The sequence below is a fragment of the Nyctibius grandis genome, chromosome Z (assembly GCF_013368605.1).
Source record: "Nyctibius grandis isolate bNycGra1 chromosome Z, bNycGra1.pri, whole genome shotgun sequence".
Lineage (NCBI taxonomy): Eukaryota > Metazoa > Chordata > Aves > Nyctibiiformes > Nyctibiidae > Nyctibius > Nyctibius grandis.
The window spans coordinates 96,299,772-96,319,026 of NC_090695.1; the positions used below are offsets into that span (position 1 = coordinate 96,299,772).

At 42.8% G+C, this 19,255-nt stretch overlaps 1 protein-coding gene across 2 annotated transcripts; it reads left to right on the forward strand.

The window, feature by feature from the left end:
* The first annotated feature begins 1,089 nt into the window (after positions 1-1,089).
* ARPC1A (actin related protein 2/3 complex subunit 1A) lies at positions 1,090-16,322 on the forward strand. Of its 2 annotated transcripts, none has more exons than XM_068422300.1 (10): positions 1,090-1,246; positions 4,485-4,589; positions 5,093-5,197; positions 7,451-7,673; positions 9,299-9,406; positions 12,792-13,004; positions 13,805-13,880; positions 14,077-14,270; positions 14,963-15,053; positions 15,936-16,322. In XM_068422300.1, exons 2-10 carry the CDS (start codon positions 4,526-4,528, stop codon positions 15,972-15,974), a joined length of 1,113 nt encoding a protein of 370 aa, XP_068278401.1. In that variant the 5' UTR covers positions 1,090-1,246; positions 4,485-4,525; the 3' UTR covers positions 15,975-16,322. The 2 variants fall into 2 exon arrangements, with proteins under 2 accessions (XP_068278401.1, XP_068278402.1); XM_068422301.1 differs by having other exon boundaries at positions 4,508-4,589.
* The last annotated feature ends 2,933 nt before the right edge of the window (positions 16,323-19,255 follow it).

The following is a 19,255-nucleotide window of genomic DNA, read 5'->3' on the forward strand; positions in this document are numbered from 1 at the left end:
AGTTTATTATCAGAATATCCTGCAAGCCAATGTCAGAAGCCCTACTGAAAAATCAAAATATATGACATACACTGATTCTCCCTTATCTACAAGCTCTGCTATGCTGCCAGGAAAGGAAATTAGATTGGCTCAATTCATTCACAACAAAGCCATACTGGCTAGCATTCACTTTCTTGTTTCCTTCTAGATGCTTATAAATTACTTATTTTCTCTCAGACTAGAAATTAAACTCACTACTCTATTGCTCCTCAGTGTATCTGGGAGTCACTGATCTCTCCACACTTGCCTTTTTTTTTTTTCTTCTTGTACTTGAGCTCACAAAATCTCCCAGGCAATTAAGATTTTAGTTTTACAGGAGCCAAACCATGAGACCCCAAACAGCAAGCAACTCCTCAAGGGGAGTAAGAGTAGGGCAAAGTACTGCAAATGCACTTTCTGTACTCCAGCCAGATAGGAGGGAAGGTCCTACAGCATCTGAATGAGATGGGATAGGATTGTTATCCTCTGCAGTGGAGAGCGCCTTCCTTCCATCCTTCAGCCTCCAAAAGGAAGGTCACAAAGACTCCTCACACTGTAGCTCTCCAACTCTAGGTCAACCTACACTGAAAAAGCCTACATGATCTCCCTCCAACGCCTCTCAACCTCCTCCCCAAGCCTACAGCTCTCCCCTGGCACTGCCCCCCCCCCCACCTCAGGAGGCCTCACACCAACCCGCCCTTCCAGCAGCACTTCGGGTCCCCCCACACTCAGAGGACCCGCAGACACTTAGCCCATGCCCCTGCCAACAGAGGCAGCCATGGCCTCCTGCACCTCACAAGACCCCAAAGCCCCGGGGACGACAAGAACTGCCCCCCGCCCCGGGAGAACTTATCGCCCTCCCACCCCTCCGTGAGGGGGACAAACGCCCCCACCGCGCGCCCGCTCCTGCGCCCCCTCCCGACCGCCGCCTTTGGGTGACGCGCGGGCACGGCGCGCGGCTCCGCCCCGCCCCGCCCTCCCACCGCGCAGGCGCAGAGCGGCTCCCCGGCACGCCCCACCTCCCCCCGCCCCTGCGGCGCGGCGGCGGCGCAGGCGCAGCCCGCGGGGCGACCGGCGCGCAGGCGCAGAGCGCGTTTCCTGGCTCCCTTGTCAGTGCCGGGCCCCCCCCTCGGCCTCCGCTGCCGGCCGCTCCCTCTCCCGCCGCCCGGAGCGGAGTCGCGTTGACTGACCAGAGTCCGCGAGTCCCGCTCCGCTCCCGCCGCCTCAGGTGAGTCTCCGCGCCGGGGGCGGCTGTCCGAGGCGTCGCTGGGACGGCCTGCCCCTGCCCCGAGAGGGTTGGGGGGCGGGGGGAGCCTATAGGCCCGCCGGTGCTGAGGGGATGGCGGGGGGAGTCACCTCAGCCCCGGCCTGCCCGGCGGTGCGGGGCCGTGCCCGGCCCTGCCGCTGCACGGCGGGGCTGGGGGCACCTTTCTGAGGGTGAGGCGATGGGCACCCCTCAGCCCCTTCGCCCTGAGGGACGGGTCCGCCCGGGGGGATGGATGGGGCCGGGGAGGGAGCAGCGGGGCAGGCCTCGGCGGGGCAGCTCCTGCCTTGCCCCCTGCCCCACCGTGGCCTCCGCAGCAGCGCTGTACACCTGTGTTATCAGCGCAGGGCAGGGCCGCAGCCCGCAATCCATCCCAAACCGGTCGGCTTTATAATGCTAATGGTGTCCTGTGTCAGTAGGCTTGCCTGCGAGGAGCCACCCTCTTGGGAAAGCTGCGCTGAGTGACTTGGAAGGGAATGACAGTAGTAGGAGGCAGTCCGTAATTATAGGCACGGCACTTCTAGATGTTTGAGAGTGATGTAGGTGCTCTGAAAATAGGCAAGGATTAAAAAGATCCCTTTCTCTCTCACACACACACACACGTGCTGTCTCCACTGCTGAGTCTGTATCCCTGCTAGTTGCTTGTCCAGGGATGACCTTATACCACAGATTTCTCACCCCACTGAGAGATGACAACAGCTGAGTCCTGTACTTCCCAACCTTGATCTTTTCAGTCTGTGTACTGAAAGAACTCCTGCTATACAAAATGCAAGATCTCCTTTTTTTTCCCCTTTCTTTTTAAATTTTATTGAAACTCAAGGAGAGTTAGTTTGCATTTGAAAAAAAGATCAGGGATAGCTACGGTACTTGGCTAACAAAGTTATCATAAGACTATCTTCCCTGTCTGAGGTTGACTGATAGGAAGGCATTGAATGGTTTACTACATATGAATTATATCAGCAATCATAGAGCCAATTGCATTTCCTCTTGTGAAATGTGAGTTTGGTTTTGCCTATGTATTGGTAAGGAATAAATATAACTGGAAGACTTCATTAAGATTTATCTTCCTGAAGAAAATAGCATTGAACTATCAGATGACAGAAATAGTAGTACTTTTTGAGATTATCATCACTGCTGGTTTTTATGAGTTTGTTACCAAACCAAAATAGAAAACAGTCACTTGCTACAGGTTATAGTGCTCAAGAAACTCAGTCAATGGGAAGGAATGGATTATATTCCTTGTCTAGGCTGTCTTTGGGAACAGCGTGGAGGTTAGTAAAAATCTCTGAACTAGAAGTTAGGATGGGACCATGTCATTTATCTGTGATGCCAATCTGTGAAGAAAATACCAGAGTTGTACTAGAAAGTGTTTTAAAATAGCTGCATTCCTTGGGGAGGGGAGATTGGATATTTTTACATTTTATTTCGGAAAGAGTAGAAAAGGCTGAGCATTCCTTGTTGGTAGAACAGCTCTTCAGCTTTTCCTGTATATGGAAATGTACTGCTACTGAATGTTGGCATGTACTAAAGCAAGATCGTGGAAAAAGCAATTTGCAGTTGGGTTTTGCTTATATTAACACAAGGAATCTCAAATCATGGCTGTCCAAGGTCAAAGGTAACTCAGATTATGTCAACGTTTTCACATAATAAAAAGTAATTAATTATTTTGCTTAGGACTGCATATATTTAATAGCTTCATTTGATTGGTAGAATATGATTATTAGAAGAACCATGAAAATCATGCTGGGTAAAATTATGACTTAAAGCTCATATAGCTGAAAGTTATATTTGAAGTACATTTGAAATGTAACCGTAAATTGTATTTCTTTAAAATAGCAGTGCTTGATTTCTTAAAAAAAAAAATAAAGGAGAAAAGGAAAAGCCTCTCCAGTTATTTGCATTGGCAAAGTACTGCATTATCTCTGCTCCAAGATTCAGCGCTCTCAGCATGTTTGTTAAGCGTGTGGTGCGATAGTAATTGCTAAGCTCCGTAAGAATGTACTCATCTTTCATTCACTCCTGAGTTTCTGTTGGACAGCCATTTGTTTCCTGTTTGCTTCCAAACTCCTACCTTGTCCTGAAGCCTCCACCCTCTGCTAACATGGCCATACTTGGGTATGTTGTAATGTCAGGCTCTAATGGGTGTGGATATCTTGGAATGACATCACAAAGATATTTCTTTTTAGGTGTATATGTAGGGGTAAAAAGACTTTGATCCACCAGCCAAGGATAAATTGCTATGAAAATTAGTGGAATATATGGAAGGAATTGACAAATCCAAGTTGTGTGTATTGAACTATGTACGTTTTAATTATCACAGGTGACCTTGAGATTTTACGATGTTATCTTCCATCCATTTATGCTGCCCTTAATTAATACAGAACATAGAATACGATATAATATTTTAAACAGCTTTGTAATTGTGGGTCAGTATGCCTCCAGCTGCAGATGTTCAGCACTGTCTCTTGTAGCAGTCATAAGTTAAAGAAAAAACTAGATGTCTAGCTTTTTTTATAAACAAATTAAAATACTTACAAACTAGAATGGTTCAGCCTGTTCTTTTAGTGTGTGAATCTCATGGGGGCAAAAGCCTAACTATGAAACAGTTAAGTGCTAGGATTAATTTGAAGAAATGAGTAATTAGTTAATTACTAATCTTAATTTTTCCCTAGGATACATATAAATGGCTTTATCAAGTAATACATCAGCAGATTACAGTCACACATCAATGTTGTGGACACACCAATTTAACCTCCTGAAAAAGAAGAAAAAGATTTTATTGTAGCGCTGCCTGTGAGCCTTGATACGCGTCAGGATTTTGAATCAATTTGCTGAGCTATGTCCCTAGATTTTTTTTCCTCCAAGTATTCTCTTTGTGTAGTAAAAGTATTAGGTTTATTAGATTTCTGAAGAACTTGCTCTCTTGTCTGTGAGGATACACTAAGCAGCAAGCGTTTATGGCTTTTAGGGCAATTGCAACTAACTATAGTCAGCAGGACAGTTAAAGTTCAATGGCCTACTGAAGATACAGGGCATGTGGTAAAGGCAGCTCTTTAGCAGCCTTAACTTACTAAGTTGTGATCTTCTGTGAGTGAATTGTAACACTGGACTGAAACAACCTTGGTAAATGTTGAAGGCTGTTTTTTTTTTAAAAAAATTATCTAATTTTGAAGTGTTTTGTTTTCAATTTTACACCTTTCAGCTTTTTCAATTTTTACAACATAGGAATATCTTTAACTCGGAATGTCTCTACATCAGTTTTTACTAGAGCCAATCACCTGCCATGCATGGAACAGAGACCGTACTCGTAAGTAATATGTTAGTTTTAATTCTAAAATTCTTTTCAGTTGCTATTTTCTCTTTGCTGTCAGTTTGATCTTGTAGTGTTCTGGGTCATGTTCAGGGAAGGTATGGTCAAATACATAGTGCTACATGATAAATGTTCCACTTACAATCCAAAAAGCACGTTCTAAATCTGGATTTTTCTAAACCTGTTACTGGAACTCTGGCAAACTCTTGACCCTCTATTTCCTTTCCCCAAAACAGCCCTTTCTTTTAATAGCCTAGTTTTCTACTACAGTGTGGACTGTTACGTTCCAAATGTATTGTCTTTCTGTGCAGTGTACTCATGACCATGTTATGACTGTAATTATTTGAGATTACTCAGTGATGTTGGCCCTTTATTTACAAAACCCGTGTAATGGTCTGAAATTTCAGAATACAGGTTTTAGATTGGAAAGTCTTTCCAAGTAAAGCATTTGATATTAAAAAGCCTTCTGTGCTATTGGATTGTTTTATTTCTTCTTCAAGAGATTGCCATTAGCCCTAATAATCATGAAGTCCACATCTACAAGAAGAGCGGGAACCAGTGGGTAAAGGCTCATGAGCTAAAGGAACACAATGGACACATTACAGGTAAGAGAAGATTGTGCTGTGCCAGACACTAAGTTTGCCCACCCCCTCTTTTCCCCAGCCGAGAATCTGAACAGGAAATCTGCAAGTTTTGAGTAAATAGATCTTATAGGTAGACATTCCACTTACAGAGAGCTTTGCAGCACTTTTCTGGGCTGCATGCAATGAATGTTAGGAAGAAAAGCCCTATTTCCAGACATTTTGGTAGAGTAACTGAGCCTTTCTTATCTATTGCTTATTTTTCATCTGTAAGAACATAATGAGAATACGTTTTCAGTCTACTGAAGTGATCTGGTTGTGTCACAGACTCTCCTGGTGATACATGCTGCTCCCTTTCAAGTGCTAGTATTAAAACTTCATCAAGTATACGATTCTTGTGTTGGTTTGTGGTTTCCAACAGCAATAAATATCCTTTTTTAAGGACTGTATAAACACTTGAAGTGGTCAGTCCTGGACTTGTGACAGACCATCAGTGAGCAAATTTTACTGCAGGCCCAGAGTATCTGTAGCTCCACAGTGAAAATGTAAGAAGAGCTGCCATGATGAGTCACGAGGTGTTATTTTTAAAATGTGATTGTCCTGCGGTAGTCTCTTATATTACTATTTTTTTTTCATGGTGATATTTTTATAAGGGCTTTATTCTCTAAGGAAATGAAATTAATTAATGCAAGCACTTGCTCAAAACAGCAATATCCTTTATTCTGTTCTCAACTCATGGCAGAAGTATCTGCCCAACAGCATTTTGCAGGAACTTTATTCAGATTTATCTGACTCTTGCTGTCGAAGAGCACAACTGTACTTGCTCTTTTGTGAAGAGTCACTTGGGCTGAATTTACAAATGACGTGCTGTTCCCCAAAGACGTTTCTCTGCATTTTTCTTGTACCTGGTAGTGTTAGAAGCCAAATATTCATGACTTGGGAAAAGAGCTCTCTGCTTTCCTGCATAGCGTATGCCTTTGGAATACTAAATGTTGTGGTGGTTGTAAAGAGTAGACTTAAACTGTGACAGAGATAGACTGATCAAACCGCGTGTTGCCTCTGACAGGAGTGATTCAACTGCTGCCACTCCAGCTTCTGATCACAAGGGAGAAGGTCCCTTGTCTTGCCTTCTGTGTCTTGATTCAGAGATTTGTGGTGAGCTGCTTCTGTTCACTTACAGGAAGAGCATTATTTGCTCTTTTTGCTGGCTTAGTTTTCTGCTAAGCTAAAAAGCTGAACTTGCCGTGGGTCAGAAGAACACTGGTGCTGGTGCAAGGGAAGCGGTGGGCAAGGGAAGCAGAGAGAGGCAGGATGGTCCCCCTTTCAAAGGCAGTGCTAGATTGACTCCTGTAACTATGGTTTCAGACTACCAACCTCTTAAAATTGAACTTTTTAAGCATAAGCCTGTTTTGAAGTAGACCGTGTATGAATAATATGGTAAAATTAGTACAAATTCTTTCCGTATCTTTTATCCTTTTTTCCGTTTGTGTGCTTAAGGAATGTTTTTTCATACAGAATGCAGTTATGAACAACCATTGAAATATAATTTTGTGGCAGGAGAGGTAAGGATTGCACTCTGCATCTCAAAGAAGGATGCTGAAGAAAAGATGAAAAATAATGTTTCTGTGCGACTTTCCAGTTGAGAACAGCCTTCATTGCATAGGAAGGGGAAGAAGCAATGGCGGGCTTATCAAAGGCTTCGTTTTATTCTTTGAATTCATTTTTGTTTGGTAAACATTTCTTTCTCATGGCACAACTTAAATAGGCATGGAAAAATGTAAGGATTGTATCAGTACATAAAGATTGATCACTTCTAACCAGAAACCCCCCCCTGCTATCTAAACATTTAGATCATGACTGCGGTCTGGCAGCAAGCAGACAACTATGTTAGAGGTTTGTGCATAGTTCTAGAATTGCTGGGTTTCAGCTGTTGAAACGGGTCTCTGCAGAAGTCGGTGGTTTGAGGTCTGTGGGCGGCCAGGCCTTAGCCAGCCTGCAGAGCTCCGCCTGTTGGCCAGCCTCAGAGCCGGCTTCCTTCGCTGGGAAATTCCATGTGGAATCTGGAAATTCGGGATCTGCAATTTTAATGAAAGCAAGAGGGACAAACTGATACCCCTAACCGTTTAAAATGATGCCTGGAGAATAAGTGAACAAGAGGAATGCTAACGTAACAGTAATAACTGTCCCTGTGGTAGAAGGCTGTGGGATTGTCTCTGTTTTGGCTTAAAGCAAACAGTATAAAGGGGAAAGTTTATTAATATGAACTCTAAATTGCAGGTATTGACTGGGCTCCCAAAAGCGATCGCATTGTAACTTGCGGTGCAGACCGTAATGCCTACGTCTGGAGTCAGAAAGACGGCGTCTGGAAACCAACCCTTGTGATCCTGAGAATTAATCGTGCAGCCACCTTTGTGAAATGGTCTCCCTTGGAGAATAAATTTGCTGTGGGAAGTGGAGCTCGACTTATATCTGTGTGCTACTTTGAGTCTGAAAATGACTGGTGAGCTGTTTAATTTCCATTTATACCTTTAAGGTTTGCACGGGAAAGCTAAAGCCTGGAGTTTAACGTTGGTAATTAGTTACTATTTTACTAATTCCTGCAATCTTCTTTACTGCTTTACTCTGGTGTAGCACCTAAAGGCCTCAGACTTTGCCTATTTTCAGGTTACACATGTTTGCATGGATGTGTTTTGGCTGACTGCCATAAACATATGTTGCTTTTCTAAAAGTGCAAGAATTTATACAGAGTAAAAGTTTCTTTACCACAACTGTATCATTGAAAAATGAGAAATGTTTCCTCCCCTCACCTCCTTCCAGGATGAATGAAGAAACCTTGACTTGAGTCTTTCTTCTGTATATTTTGGGCCATTTCTTGTCATTAAAGGATTTGAATCTGACACTTATCTCCAGGGTGGTCTGTTAGAAGATGTTCGAGCTTGTCATCTACCTGTTCTGTATTCTGTCATATATTCACGTTGCAGTTTATAAATTTCAGGCAGGACTATCACAAATATTTCCACCATTAACGTTTTTTTTCCTCTTTGGAATCTAAACTTAGTGCTTCTGATCTTTAATGGATCTACATTTGTAGCTGTACATGGTGGAGCTACATTTACCATATCAGCTGTAGGTGAAATCAGTCTGTGGAGAATCTGTTACTTTGAGTTGCATAAACATGCATAAAAACACAGGTGTCCATGCTGCCATTCTGTGTGCAGTCTTCCATGTGGAGATGGTAAACAATGAGACCATCTGCAAAATACATTTTAAAGATTGTTTTGGACTTTGATGCTTTCCACCATACTCAGTTATTAACATTTTCTCTGCCTCACTTGTCTGCAGAAGAATCAAAACCCCATATGTTGAAGACAAATAATTTAGTGCGATCCTTAAAACTGCTTGTGCCTGATGGAAGTAAAATCAAAGAAAAAGCACCATCATCCCAAAGGCCATCAAGTGAATAACAGATTTCATTACTATTTTGTAAATAGAACAAACAAACTAAATCTGCTGAGACATATTTAGGCTAATATTGATGCATTCAACATCAAGACCGCTTTCACTGTACTTCAAATAATTGAAATGTGTACATTAGTCATATCATTGGCAGTTCACCCATTTACTTGTTGCATTTTGTAGTTATTGTATCATTAAACAGTAGAAGAGTTGGTAGGCAAGAGAGATGACTGTAAAACTCATTGGAAGGAGCTGGAGAGGAACTGTAGTTAGTGATCTAAGGAAATAGTGCTGCTTAGCTCAGGATCACCATCCAAGCTGAGCTCTTGTTCATCGGATGTAAGGGACCAGGCAATTGCTGCACAAAATTCACATTAAGGAATTCAGTCCAATGCATTATAAAAATGCATTAGAAGGGGAATAGGACTCGGATGAGGAGATATATATTTAAAGTGAATTTGTTTATAATATTTAAAATTTTAATTAAGATAACCATATAAAGTTCACAGACTGTACAAGGGAATACGGAAGACTTGGGCAGAATGAGTTTTATTGCAAAATGATGTGTTTAGTCACTGGCAACGGGTGATCTTTTTGAGGAGTATTTTGTGGGTTTGGGGGAGTCTGGTAAAATCTTTTCATAGAAATTTTATCTCTGTTTTCATTTAGGTGGGTGAGCAAACACATTAAAAAGCCCATTCGTTCCACCGTCCTTAGCCTGGACTGGCACCCCAACAATGTTTTGCTGGCTGCTGGATCCTGTGACTTCAAGTGCAGGTGAGAGAAAATAAGGCATCTGTAAATCAGTTTGGATTACTGGTTCATGTTAGTCAGTAGCATAAGCATGTTGATCATGCCTTTGCTATCAGAATAGAAGACTGCTCATTGCATACTGTTGTTGTTACCAAAATAAAATATCTAGCTTAAGAGACTTTGGCTTTGGCGCTCCTGCATGCAGACTTTGGACTACTAACCTTTATCTGTCGGGGGACATGCCTGAATTTAATGAACTGGTGGGTTTCTTCACTAGCAGTACACAGAAATAGTACTACTGTGCGTGCACTGAGTGCTGAGATCTGGTTGTTAGGCTGAAATTAGACTAGCAGGTGCTATCTTGTAGAACACCAACACTGCTAGTTAGAGTTTAAAAAGCAATATCCTGATGGTGCAGTTCCAAAATTCAGAGTAACTTGGCACTTCCAAAGGTAGTATCTCATCTTTTTTCTTCCCTGAATCACTTGTTCTCTCCCCTTCACCTGTGCTAGCTTTAACATTCTTGCAGCCCTGTGGTGAGCAGGGTCAGGGAACTGATCCACCTGAAACTGAATGCAACAAAACACATTTTTGAAGAGCATTAAAAAAAAGGGCTGGTAAAAACAGATTGGCATGTGAGATGGATGGTGTAGTCTTTCAAACTGATAGTGAAATTACACCATGAGGGATGGGTCCTGCAAGCTGCTCTGTGCTGAGTGATTGGGGTCACTGCAGTGAAGTCTGCATGGGAAACTGTCTGCAGAGTGGTTGACTTTAATTCATATTTTACTTAATCACTTGTACCTTGAATAATAATGAAAGCTTCTTTTCTTAAATTCTTTATGTAATAGGGCAATTTTTAAGCTTCAAAGTGTGTACTAAAAATGACTAAGAAGGAGTGGGAGGTGGGACCGACTATTACATTCCTTATTTCAGAATGAAACCCATGCATCTAAATTTGATCCTTTGATACCTTTTTATGTAAGGAGAGATGTTAAATGGAAGCTGGGAAGAAGAGGAGAGTTGTCTCCCTTCCCTGCCTTATCTCCAGTTTTGATTAGATAAACTATACATGTTCACTTCCTTTCACAAAAAAATGTGGTGTAGAACATGCTCATTCATCTTCCAGAAGCAGTTGCTTTTCACATGTGGAAATTTTTTCATGTGTGTTCATAAAGCATCTCGGGACTCTGACGTTGGATCAGCTGATAAATATATATCTATCTGTTACTTTGGACTTCAGCTCTTTCGTCTCCAAGCTTTGGTGCTTGCTCTGTACATTGCATCCCTGTTTATCTCCTCTTTCCTGTTTTGGTTGGGAAGTTAGACTTGAATTATTTTCTGTTCAGTATGGATTTGGTTTTTTTGGTTTTTTTTTTGTGGTGTGTTTTTTTTTTTTTTGTGGAAGACAGTCAAGATTTGCTTCAGTCTGTTTCCTAGGAGTGTTCTCTAGAAGACTTGCTTAGTTTTTTGTTTCCCTCATTCTGTCCTGCACCTTATTGCTCCTAAAGTGGGGTATATTTTGAAAAAAACCTAAATCTTCATTTAAAACATTTGGGAAACTTTCTGCACTTGCTTAACATTTTACTTTAGGATGAATCATTTAATAATTTTTTGCTGCTTTTATCATAGACATCTCCATATAGAAATATTAAAGGAAGGAAGGAAAAGTAATGGAGATTGGTGCTGGGTTTATGTTTCTGTTTCTTCCCCAAAACCATGAAAGAATGTCCTCTTTGGTAAATGAGGAATACAGAGCTCTAGAATGCCAGTTCTAGAGAATATTCGGTTACATATTAAAGATGATAAAGATATCTGGGCCTGAAGTATGCATCTGTTCTGATAGGTGGTTCTGAAGAAAATTATGAAATGGATCTGCCAGAGCCACTGTCAACTAATAAGCAGCTAAGTGGGAGACATTTTGGAAAAAGAATGGAGGGCAGAAGAGGCTCCAAGCTGATAGGTATTCAGCAGAGTGGTTTTGGTGGCTGGCCTAGATGAGCTCCTCTTACATTTGTCTTTAGAAATATATGTATAGCTAACAGCACTGCGTAGGTGTGGATTTTCTGTTCTGGCTGGAACAATGTTGCTGTGGGAATGAAAGTCATTTCCCAATGGTCTTTGAAGGCTGGGGCCTTCAAGCTGGGATGGTTTTGGTTTTAAAAGAGAGGGAGAATTTAGTAAGGGAAGGACTTTTTTTTTCTTAACTAACAGTTATCTTCAAGGTCTTTCACTGCTTAGGGATGATTTTTCTGCCTTGTGTCAAAGGCTGTTGCTTTAAACATCTTGTCCTATTTCCATACATTAAGAGAACAGTCATTTTAGATGGCTCTATAAAATTAACTTTGTTGAAGGATTATCATTAGATTATATTTAAACTGATAGAGCCGACTATAAATTCGTACTTAATTCTCTGAAAATCTGTACCTAATATAGCTGCAGTTAAACCCTTCTTGTTCCAAATGACCAGCTGTATTTGAATAAGCTGAATATAGGTATCTTTTGAAGTGCATGCCCCACACATGTAAAAGATTTAAAAAACAGGGTGGGGGGAGCAACATTTCCTTGAACTCACTATAAAAAATTCCTTTATATGTTTGACTGCAACCATGAATATTTGGTCGTGGTTTTTCTTTTATACTGAGATGTTTCTCTGGTAGTAGTATGGCGGAGCTCTTGCTCCTCCTGTGCAATGGACACAATCCTATGTTTGTGACGTCCCAGTAACTTCCATGGTAACAGTCAAGAACACCATATTGTGGCATGTCTGAATCATGCAGCAGGAATTTGATGAAAGGGGGAGGCTTTCTGTTTAAACATATCTTGAAAATTGTAGTGCTGGGAAAAAAACCTATAAAAACATTGAGGTACTTCAGGTTTTCAAGACATTCTTTCAGTCATGAGCCAGAATAAGGTGGCTCAAAGTCCCTTTGCTGACATTTGAACATCAGTTTTCTTTCTTTGAAGTCCTGCTGAAAAGTGAATGTTCTTAAAAAGTGGGTAATTCTGTAGGTGTTTGTATTAGCTTCTAATTATACAGTGCAATTTGTGTTTTTTTCCAAACTGAAGAATTGACTCTGAGAGTTACTAGCACTGCAAAAGGATGAAAAGGAAATCTTAGCCCAGTGGAAAATGCAATGACAGTATATGTTTTTGTGCCATCTTCTGGAAAAAAGGAGAGAGGAACAAGACAGCATTTATGAGAAACCTGTGTGCATTACCCTTTGTGTTCTTGCTTTCCCCCTGTATACGGACACTTCCCAGCCACCAGTGGCTTGTTGTTTCAAGATACTGTTGTATTTTATTTTGGTAGAATTAGAATGCATCTATTTGCTTCCAATGTGAAATGTATCTGCAGCTCCCAGGAGGTTTTTCCTGTCTTGGTTCATGCTGAATCTTTTATTTGCAGGGTGTTTTCAGCTTACATTAAGGAAGTGGATGAAAAACCAGCCAGTACACCATGGGGCTCCAAAATGCCTTTTGGGCAGCTGATGTCAGAATTTGGGGGTGCTGGAAGTGGCGGATGGGTGCATAGTGTCAGTTTTTCTGCCAGCGGTAACCGCCTAGCCTGGGTCAGTCATGATAGTACTGTGTCAGTTGCTGATGCCTCAAAAAATATGATGTAAGTACACTCGTTCTGTTATTAGCTGTTTGACACGAGGAGGAAGCAGTATGTGGAATGTTGTGCTTGCAGCAACAAGAGGAAAGCTCTGACTGATGTTTTGGCAATTTTACTGTAGGTTCCAGGAGTCTCTTTGAGGCTTATGTAAATAAGGTAGATTCTTTGAATTTTAGAGTATATAATGTACATTTCTTATAAGACTTCTTCAGTAAGAGTACATTCATTTACTATGTTCCACTCTAGTTGCTGGCGAAACAGTATGTCTTTGTACATGGATCCAAGACACCTGCAGAAACATAACTACTAAGACCCTGTCCCCAAGTAGGATCTGCAAAGAAGTTTTTCATTTCATGAAATGTTAACTCCAACCACTGTCCTTAAGACACCGCTGCTGCAAGGTTTCACACCTTCCAAGTTCCTCCTTCTGCTCTTCGTCTTGATCTGAATAACTCTTCAGTGTCCATGGCTTTCTAACCAAGAAGGAAGAGATTCCCTGTATGTTTTGGTAGCCGAGATCTCTGGTGGATCATCTAGGCATTACTGTGCTTCATTTTCAGTTATGGTGCTGACGGCTACAGCTGTATAAGTACCTGGCTGGGGATATCATTAAGTATAAAGGATGCTTTCATTAGGTTAAAACTTTTTATTACCAGTTACAACCTGCTGGTGTTACCTCAGGATGACTGAGCTACATTGACTTCTTTTCCAATAATCCTTGTGTGGGAACGGTCTCTATTTTTTGTTGGAGCCAAAGATGAGAGGTTTCAATGAAGCCCTCTAACAAATGTTCTTGTGTTCAGGGTTTCGCAGCTGAAAACAGAGTTCCTCCCACTCCTGAGTGTGTCGTTTGTCTCTGAGAACAGTGTGGTGGCAGCTGTAAGTGTCTATTATTTTCTCCTTGTGGAGTGTTGTTGTGTTTTGTGGAGGGAGGAACACCATACGTTATGAAGTTAGTAATAAGCTCTTCCATAGTGTCTGCCTTTGCATTTCTGCAATTAACAGCAACAGAAAAAAGAAATGGTGGTTATGTTGATTACGTTTCTTGACATGCTTTCATGATGTCTGGCTGCAGGGCCATGACTGCTGCCCGATGCTCTTTAACTGTGATGACCATGGCTTGCTGACCTTCGTTTCCAAACTAGACATTCCCAAACAGAGCATCCAGCGCAATATTTCCGCTATGGAACGCTTCCGAAACATGGATAAAAGAGCCACTACAGAAGATCGTAACACTACCCTGGAGACGCTGCACCAAAACAGTATAACGTGAGTGTCTTGGCTGCCAGTACAAGGTTTCCCAGGATATACTGCAAACCTGTGAGAGCTCGAATTTACCGTACCAGATGGGTGGAGCTGGTATATCATTTCTGGTTTTGCCTTTCCCTAACAGCTGACCGTTTCTGGGACTTAAATGGAAGCTGGTAAAGTTAATCATTATCATGGCATGCATGCTACTGCTGTTTGCTCATGTTTAATGTGTTCTGTAACTTGAACACAGTTTATCTGATCAAATACGTGGGTAGTTCACAAGAGGTGGGTAGCACTGTGCAAAATCTAGTCAGCGAAATTCACCTGCAACAGGAATTCACATGCCAACTTCCTATTTCAGTTCTTATTTCCATGTGTATTGATTCATTGAAAGGATTGACTCAGGTTAATCAAGTAAAATATCCTTACATTTTAAAACCTGTGTGAGCCCAGAGGATACTAAGTTTCTGAAGCAATTTGTCTTTATCTAAGGAAAAAGTTTAGGCTACAACCACCAAGCGATAAAAGAGCTTTCAGCATCCTTTTTCTTTGCTGATTTTTCTGAAGCATTGTACCAAAAATCTCAGATAAGCTCTGCTATACTCCTGTCTCCCTTTGAGAGCGTAGGAGTTGAATTCAACCCAAATTTCCCAGCTTTTTGGCTCTCTGGAATGGGTGTCTGTCTTACAGCTATCCCTCTGTGTTTTCAGCCAAGTGTCTATTTATGAGATAGACAAACGAGATTGTCGTAAATTCTGCACCACCGGCATTGACGGAGCGATGACCGTCTGGGATTTTAAGGTATGCTTTTGCTACCGTGTGTATGTGAACTGGGTGCAGTGATGGGGTTTTTTTTTGATCCCTAGCATCAACTTTTGGGGCTCAGCCCTAATGCAGGTTTTGTTAGCAGTAGGAAATCCAGACTGGAATATTCAAGACCATTAGTGAACTCCATAAGGAAGACAGCTCCAGGATTCAGAATAAATGCAGATATACTTTGTTTAGCAGATGGTGCTAATCCAGACTTAATTTTTGAATGGAATCGTTTAATGTCCCTGTAGGAATCCCACTAATTCTTCCTTTTTCCAACCTCTACCTCAGCCACAATCAGGCTGGAACAATCATTGGTATGACAAGACCCGCTGCCTCTTCTTGCTCCCATCCCTTTGGACTCTGCTCACTGCTTTTCTGCAGAACATGGTCCTGCCCTCTCATAATTAACTTACCAAAGTAGTAAGAAGTTCACTCAGGAAATACAGTCAGCACTGTAGTGAAAAGCCTAAAAGGATTTAATAAAGGAAGTGCTTGCTTTGCTGAGTGGCAAACGGGGCTCTGCTGGCCTCCCCTGGCTGCCGAGAGCCCTGCACCGACTTTTGGGAAAAGAATAACTTGTCTGTGTTCTGAAATGCCAGAGAGCTCTGGTGGGGACAGGAGCCAAATGAGAAATTGAGGTGACATACTAGCTGCTTTAATGCAGTTTCAGGGAAAGGGGGTGGAATCATTGGTCTGTACATGCAAGAGTTTGAAATGGATGATTGTAGTGGTCTCTGGCTCTTGAACATGAGCCTGATCTCAAGTATTGCGAGTTCTTACTCTTTTTTTTTCTTAACATCAGCATTTACCCTGAATTATTTAACGCAGGATACTGTAGCAGATTGTGATTAAGATTTCCTCTCTTTCAAGACCTTAGAGTCCTCTATTCAAGGTCTACGAATCATGTAAAGATGGATTTCCGTGATCTAGCAGGACAAACTGCTTGACAGAATGCAGCTCCCACATCTGCACAAACCCGAAAAGGGAGGAGGAAGGTGGAATATTTGGAAACACTGAGAAAATACAGCTTGGCAGATTTTCTTTTGAATCTAAATTTGGTGAATTGTGTTGGTTTCAAAATCAGCTGTGATTGTTCTTTTTTTATTTTTTTTTCGGTTGGTTGTTTCATTCCATTCTTTACCAAAGCTGCTCCTTAAGTAGTTTATTGCAGGAAGTTATGAATCACTAACTTAAAAGGGGAATTTTATGTAAATTGTCTGCTAGAAATAATAATAATAAAAAAATAAGAAAAACCGATTCTTAGTTTTGGTGCTCATTAGCATTAATTAAAAAAGGGATATTAAGGGAATTAGCTCTGAGAGGGAGGATGGGAAAACCCTCCACTGGTATTTTATGGCCTTAAAACAGGAAGAGTTGATCTTAACTGGAAGTTTCTTGAAGCTGACAGATGAAGACCTGGAGTTCTGAAGATCTGGATGTGAAGATTCAGCCGGGCTTGTTTCAGGGGAATTGTTCCCTTGAGGTGATGGGTTTGGAGGATGAATGATTTTGTCCTGCTGACTCTTAGTTCTGTCTGCCTGGCATTTAATCCAGTAATAATCATAAATTAATCTGAATGTCTTTTTATATTGCCCGTTTAGTGGGTCATAGTTTTCCAAAGGCAAATGACCAGAATTATTTGTAGTTACCTTTTGGGATTTGTAAAGACTTCTCACAGTGCAGTGCTTAGGATATGGGGTGGGAGGCTGCATGCACATAGCGAGGCAAAGATCTGCTAAGCCAGATTAAAATTAAAATTAAAAGCGAATCCCTTTTTTAAGGTCATGAAGCTCCGCAGGCCTGCAGGTCATGTTAGAGCTGAGTGCTCGGCTGGTAAATTCTGTGTTTATAATGGCTGGTGGGGACATGAAGCACAGGTAACAGAGGTATCGGCATGTCTGGCTTCTGTGCAGACCCTTTGTCTCCAGGTGACTGTATCTTTTGAAGTTCAGTTCTGAGCCTTGGTAGTTCACTGAGGCATTTGCACATAACTTATTTTATTCACATGGTCCAGTTAAGATTAGTATTGCTGCCGTGAGGCTTGAGGTAGGCTGGGCTCTGGAGGGGTTATCTGGCTCACAGCATTGCTTTACAAGGTTTAAGACTTTCTGTTTGAAAATGCAGAAGCGTCTTAAAAAAAAACCCCAATGACTAAATTTACCACTTCCTCTGGAACCAGAGTTGCTTCATACACTGCTCGTTGCTGAGCTGGGTGATTGAAAAGGGAGGGTGGAAGATAAGCTCACAAAGCTGACAACTGCTGTTCTGCTGCAAGTGAGCTGTGTCCATCACAGAGCTGGATCGTTTTCAGCTGCCATGTTGGTTGCGTGCAGAGAATTGACTCTTCTTCCAGTTTCTTCAGGTTTTCTTGTGTCTCCCACCTTCCTCCCCAGCAGTCAAGTGTGGCTTTGCAATTTCCTCTCCCTTCTAAACATAAAATAGTGCCTGTTTAACCTCTACTCATCTTGCAGTCTAGTGACCTGCTGTGTAGGATGACTTGTGGTGGGGCTGGGTTTGTCATGCTAATGGAGTTAAGTGTCTTGTGGATCAAAGTGACCCTGCCAGCCATGGCAGATGAACAGAGGAGCACGGGTTTGGCTTTGTCCACCTCCGTACGTGCTATTAGATGCTTCTCTCTCACAGACAGTAATGGGTTTGTTTCTGAAGTCACTTTTTGAAAGTGTGGTGGTTTATTTCCAAAAAAGTATTAAAAAAATGGATTCTAAAATATGTGGCCCAAATAATATAAAAGGATGGAAAAAAAACCCTAATGAGTGGAGAAAATAGATCTCTAAATCTTATGTCTTCTTGTTCTTTTGCGTGGAAGAGCTGGAGAAGGTAAAATGAGCCCATTTGCTCCAAAAAGCCAACAAACTGAGGCTTGAGGAAACTGCCCTCGGTTACTGCCGGAGAAACGTGAGTGCTAGAAGTCTGAGATTAAAACCAGATTGGAGATATTTATATTAGAAAAGGACTGAGCAAGGGGAGTATAAACAACCATCACTCAAGGCATAATTCAACTTAAAATTGCCCCGTGTGGTGGGAGCCGGCGGCTCTGGGTTTCCAGGCTCTGGGAGGACGTTCTGCTGTCATCCCACCTCCGGTGACTGTGAGCTGCAGCGAAGGTAGGTGGTTGTTTTGCCTCCACTGTTTCCTTGGTCGCTTCCCCGGTCTGTAGCACTGTCCTTTGTGTCCAGCGTGGGTGAGAATTCGCTGGCTTGTGCAGCTAACCACAGCACCTGGTGTCTTGGCACAAGCTGGTGTGTGTTGGGGTTAGCGGTGCCTTTGAAAGCGATGTTCACGATAAAGCTCCTGGTTGTGGTCGTAATTACAGGGTAGCTGCTGGCTGCATACGCTTAACGTTACACGCCAGTGAGCAGACTGTTGGGGGCAAGAAACGGGGCTCTACGCAAGCAGGGATGGCAGAGGCTGTTCGCTGGAGCCTGCCTGAAAAACTCCCCGGTCTCTAAATGAAAAGGAACTGCAGAATCGCTGCTGCTTTTCATCCCCTCTGCCCCACCCCTAATGAAAACCCCAGCAAAAAACTTGTGGTGTCCCCAGTATCTGTGCAGCGGGGTAGTTCCTCTACGGCCTCTCTGCCGAGGCCCCGAGCATCCCAAGATGTGCTGCCGTGGGTGCAGGAGGTTCTTTCCACTTAAGAAAATAGGGGCAAAAGCAGGTGAAGGATTTAGCCAGCCCTTGAGTCTGATCTGGCGTGATACCCAGCAGGGCTGAGCCTTCGCCCTGGCCTCCACAGCGCTGGCTTATCACCCCGTGGGCTGTCGAGTCCAGGGGAAAGCCAGGCAGCGTTCAGAACCAGCGTGTCCCTGGCAGAGTCAGCGCAGGCTCAGAGAGGACCCGCAGCAGGAGCAGCCTCAAGACCAGAAGCGAGGAGATGCGATGGCAGGCAAGGAGCTGCTCTGCAGGCAGTGCTGGGGGTTAACGCTCTCCTTTCTCTTACTGACATACCCTGATTCCTGCCACAGAAGTTACTGACCTGTCCTTCATTCTCATCCTGGACTGGAAGGGATCTGATGTGAAGGGATGGGCAGAGGGCTGGACTCCTCTCCTGCATCCTCCCGTCCCACGCGGATGAGAGCTGATGGTCCTGGTGCAGGAGGCAGTGGTCGGACACCTGGAAAGCCTGAACCCTCCTGGTGAAGAGCAGAGGCAGAGCAGCTCGTAGGCAA